Source organism: Argopecten irradians, chromosome 4, assembly GCF_041381155.1.
Source record: "Argopecten irradians isolate NY chromosome 4, Ai_NY, whole genome shotgun sequence".
In the NCBI taxonomy this organism is placed as follows: Eukaryota; Metazoa; Mollusca; class Bivalvia; order Pectinida; family Pectinidae; genus Argopecten; species Argopecten irradians.
In genome coordinates, this window is record NC_091137.1 from 9,072,075 (window position 1) to 9,077,780 (window position 5,706).

Sequence of the window (5,706 nt, forward strand, 5' to 3'; positions counted from 1 at the left end):
CCATCATCACTCTAGCTGCTTGACTTAAATTTATATACTCTCATTGGTGTAAATAAGGGGTGGGGGCTACATATACAGTTCAACATGTCTGTAAAGTGACCACCCAAACAATCAATGTAAATTTCATTGCCAAGTGATCTTGATGTTGATGTGCAGATCAACTTCAATTAGAATTGCATGGTCATAATAAGGGACTAAGAAGAATGTGGTCTTATTAAGCAGGTGGTCGCAGTACAGATTAATGCATGTTTTACTGTATTGTATTTTACCTTTTAGTATCTCTATACCTGGTCAGGGGTACATTTTGTCCAGTGGTCTGGCGTCCTAATTTAATCTTTGTTATAAGGCTTAATGATACCTTTGATCAGTCATAGATAAGTGAGTTCATGAATCTATACAGCCAATGTATCTGTGTCAAAATACAGACTATAATGAATTAGCCCTAGTCTATAGTTCAAGGCTCTTTGATATATCTTTCTATAATTTGAAGCTTAATGTTTTAAGTGTGGTTTATGGCATTGAAAGACTGGAATGGATATGCTTCTGTTGTACTCACTTAGGCATATACGAATGCGTATACATACACATATATAATATACATCTTGTTAGAGGTACGAGATTTTGTGTAGGGCCGTGTGCAAAGCAGCCCAGAACCTCTGGGAGCCAAGTCACGTGATCGGTCAGATTTCGCCCAGGGCTGACCAGCAGCAGAACCAAACCATAATTAACTTTTCAATCTTTCATCATCTTCCCTCATATCATCATTAGACTGCAACATTTTCTTGTAAAGCATGGATTAACATTCGATCTTTGCTACGCAACGATCGTGTGTATTTCTGAACTCAGATTTTGACTTTATTAGTGATTTTTATTGACTCCCAAGATGGGTCCAAAAAAGAGACAAAGAACTGGTGATACTACGCTGGATATGGACAATAATTTGAACTGGAGTAAAGTTAAACTTCGCCATGAACTTTCCTTGGTTGGCTTAGTGACTTCTCCTACATTTACTCTGAGTACACTACGAAATTTGTATGTGGATAACGTTTTAAACAGATCGAGGAATAACTTTTCATCACAGACGACGAACAGTGTTCCGATGTTACGGAGACAGTCAAGAATTCCGAGACCTACGAACTCTACAGGTCCTACGTCGGACACAATTCGAGTAGATACGGTACAGTCAAGATTGACTGCAAATAGTTCTCCGGAAGAATCAACAGTGCGTGATTACAACAATGTGCCCTATGTTACAGTGCGCGACGATCATGAACAAAGAGGTGATTCGGTCAGTGCGCGCAACGATATAACTGATAACACTACATCCGGTAGTTCCGGTCCCGGAAACAATATGGCTGCCAATATCACTTCTCCAACAGTGATACAAGCTTTAGTAGACACTATGACAGGTATGCAAGCTGTTATGACTAAACTTATCAACAATGAAGATAAACAGAAGTCACTACCGACATTGGCGGATGTGTACTCAGCTCGACATGACAGTTTCGCTAGCAGAGAACAACAAACTAGGCGATCGTATGGTGTGTCACCGGAGGACATCCCTCATATGGACCTCATGGCACCTTCGCTACGCAGACAGATCATAGAAGGTAGGGATGTAAATCTTGCCACATTATTGATCCCATACTATGAATTACATGAACACTCCGACAAACATCGCAATGACATCAGATTGAGAAAAACTCTCACGATCGGCGAATTCATAACGGCCTTCGGCAGGTACAAACGTACTATGTGCCAAGTCTACCCCGATCGTCGTGAAGAGCTCGACCAGTACGAGGCGATCATCGTCAATCTGTTCAATACATATGGCTCGAAATTCTACGAGTACCATAAACTTTTTTCTTTGAAGAGTGCCAATGCCATGCAACTGCATGGTATGAAGTTAGATTGGTCAATTCGGGATCGTGATCTTATACAAATGGTCACTGCAGGATCTAAGTCACGAAGCTGTTCTATATGTAATGAATCAACTCATGATACCCACTTTTGCCCGCGATTCGTTGCGAATGACAAAAGTCAGCAAGATGGTGCGAGAACACATAACTATAACAGGTCAACTGATGTCGACAAACATGGGAGGAAACGTATGTTCAACAACGGGGTTGAGATTTGTAATAACTTCAATTCCAACAATGGTTGTTGTCGTGAATCCTGTCCATATAGTCACGTGTGTTCACAATGTAAAGACTTATCACACAAATTAGGGGAATGCAAAGATCACAACCTTTCCCAGTCAAAAAAGAAAAACTGACTATCTGTAGATATATTTGGCACTTCCAACTCTACATTACCGAACTTTACGGTTAACACCCCTGTGAATATTGATCAATTACAATATGAACTTTCATCACATCCAGACAAAGCATTCGTAAATTATTTGGTGAACGGCTTGCGTTATGGTTTCAACACTAAAGTCAAGAATACCGATCTTCCAATGAAAGAATGTAAAAACTTACAGTCAGCACTTCGTCAACACGATGTTGTAACTCAACTGTTAGAATTAGAAGTATCCAAAGGTTTTATAAGTGGTCCATTTGATAATCCACCTTTCGACTCTTATCGTGTGTCTCCAATAGGTGTCGCGACAGGCAAATATTCAAAATAAAAAGCGTTTGATTCTTGACTTATCCTCTCCACACAACGATAACAAGCATCAATGATTTGATAGACAAGGAGGAATGTTCTTTAACCTACGTGCGAATAGACAACGCCATTAAACAGATCGTCAAATACGGCAGTGGTTCTTTAATGTGTAAAACTGATATCTCTGACGCTTTCAAAGTGATTCCAATTTCTCCTTCAGAGTACCATTTATTCTGTGTTAAGTGGCTAGACAAATACTATTTTTACAATTGCTTGGCGTTCGGGTGCCGATCCAGCCCCAAAATTTTCGATCAGCTGTCATCAGCTATCTGTTGGATTGCGGAACACAGATACAATATTAACTTTATATTGCATTTACTTGACGATTTTCTCACCATCGATAAGCCAAGTGCTCCAGCGGACCAGACTATGGAAAAGCTTATGTTTTTGTTCAAGAAACTCAATATTCCCATAGCTCAACACAAAACTACAGGTCCTACAACAGTGATTGAATATTTAGGGATCATTTTAGACTCTGATAAAATGGAACCTAGATTACCACAACAAAAGTTAGAGAGAATAGGACAACTGTTAAAAGAGTTTTCAACACGCAAAAATTGTACCAAGAGAGAACTTTTACAATTGCTCGGTCATCTTGCGTTTGCGAGTCGCGTGATTCCAAGTGGGAGATCGTTCATTAGTTACTTATTAGCTATGGCTTCATCGGTCAGAGAACTTCACCACTTTGTACACCTGGGTGCACAGTGTCGTGAGGACATACACATGTGGACTCTATTTCTACAACAATGGAATGGTGTTTCTATGTTTCACGACATATCAATAACGAAAGCCACCGATATGTCATTATATACTGACGCAGCGTCTACCATTGGACACGGTGGTATTTTTCAAGATTTTTGGTTTTGTGAAACTTGGCCTTCAGACATTCCCTTGCTGACTGACGACAAAATGTCAATGGCTTTCCAGGAATTGTACCCCATTGTAGTGGCAGCGATTTTATGGGGACATTTCTGGACCAATAAACGTATTCTATTCTATTGTGACAATGCTGCAACAGTATCCATTATATGTAAAGGCCGTTCTAAGGTGCTTTCAATCATGTTGTTAATGAGACGACTTACCTGATGTGCTTTAAAAGGTAACTTTTCTATATATGCCGAACATGTACCAGGTAAAGACAATTCTATAGCAGATTCTTTATCTCGTTTGCAGATGAACAGGTTTCGTCAGCTGGCGCCTACAGCTCGTCCAACCCCATGTATCTGCCCCCCAGTCTCAGAAGTAATGTGGAATTCCAAGAGTCATCTCAACAGTTAGTTTCCAATTCTGTGTCGCAGAATACCAGGAAGGTGTACGACACAGGATTTCGGTGGTATGAACGATATTGTGCCATGAACAATGTGGTGTTTAACTCAATTTTACCACCAATATCAGAACAGATGTTGATATATTTTGTAACGTATTGTCATAAATTTCTCAAAGTGAAATATACAACTATCAAGCTATACTTGTGCGGTATACGCTTCACTTATCTATCCAAAGGAGTTCCTAGTCCATTTTATGCCACAGACTCAAACTTTGACATAGGTCGTACAGGAGTTCTTCCAAGGCTACAAATGGCTTTGAATGGAATCAAACGAACAGATTTGTGTAGTTCCAGACGTCCCAGATACCCCATTACTTTTAGCGTTCTATCTCAGATCTGTAACAGATTTCAGAGTGGCTTGTTCTGCGGTGAAATTGACAAGACGATGCGTACAGTGTGTATCATAGCTTTTTTCGGGTTTATGAGGTGTGGTGAATTTTCGTGTAACTCTACTTTCGATCCAAACGTTAATGTTACTGTTGGTGATGTGACAGTCAGCAAGGATGTTACAGTACTTCGCCTTAAACAATCAAAAACTGATCCATTTAGACATGGTGTTAATATTAAGTTCTTTTGCAACAACACTACCATTTGCCCTAAGTGTGCATTAGACCTGTATGTGGAGCAACGACTACATGTCCACCAGGCTAGTCCAACACAGCCTTTGTTTGTACAAGAAGGTCATAAGCCTTTAACAAGAAATAACTTTATTGAAAAGCTTAGATCTTCCTTAAATGCATGTGGATTACCACAAGATTTATATAATGGACATTCTTTTAGAATAGGAGCAGCAACTACTGCTGCTAGCAACAGAATGGAAGACCATCTTATCAAAACGATGGGTAGATGGACATCAGAATCATACTGTCGATACATTCATACCAGTGACTCTATCATAAAGACAGCTCAATTTTCTATGACAAACAGTTAATCTTTAAACATTATGGTCATGCCATCTATAAGTTCTCCCGGTAGGACTGCTTGCTACCAGTTGTTATTTTTACAACTTGTGATCAATCAAATATTTTTCATTTTTAGCATTAGAATTATATTACAATATATAACTTGTTAGATGTGTAGTTTTAGTTCTTGATTTTACGTTATGTGTAGTTTTAGTTCTTAAATTTTACATATTGTGTTACCATGACAATATATCGTTATTACTTATATGTATTTGTACTTCTTTTGTAAGAGTTAAATATATAAACAATTTATGTTTCTCCACTTCACTTCTCTTATATTCTAACTAAAACTTCTTTCTTTGGGGACACTCAGCTGTTTAACTGCGTTAACTGCTTCGTTATGGATTTTTGATGCATACATCAATCTTCCCAAAGAAAGTTGCATTATTCATTTACATTATAATCATAACAATAAGAACTTATCACAGTATTTACAACCAACGTTGTACAGTATACACAGTTATACTGGGGAATTTTACAAACTGTTGAGTTTCCAATACTTGGTATCGGTACATACAACCATCGTTGTACGGTATATCATGTATACTGATGAGATTGCACTCCAGTGGTACAATTTCCTAATGTGTGATAATTTATGATATGTATATATGTTTTAAGTATGTGTGAGGAATTCTGCAACCATCGTTGTAGCGCTGCACCAGCTGTAGTGGTAGATTATTTACCCCACGGGTAGAGATCTCAATTCTAAGCCATACATATATAGATAATTATACTGTAGTTATATTGTAG

At 38.5% G+C, this 5,706-nt stretch overlaps 1 protein-coding gene across 1 annotated transcript; it reads left to right on the top strand.

Annotated features, from left to right (window-relative positions):
• The first annotated feature begins 496 nt into the window (after positions 1 to 496).
• Positions 497 to 5,468, top strand: LOC138320530 (uncharacterized). The gene is made up of 2 exons (XM_069263551.1): positions 497 to 1,610; positions 3,841 to 5,468. The coding sequence occupies exons 1-2, from the start codon at positions 884 to 886 to the stop codon at positions 4,923 to 4,925; spliced, it is 1,812 nt and encodes a 603-aa protein (XP_069119652.1). The 5' UTR covers positions 497 to 883; the 3' UTR covers positions 4,926 to 5,468.
• Positions 5,469 to 5,706: the final 238 nt, after the last annotated feature.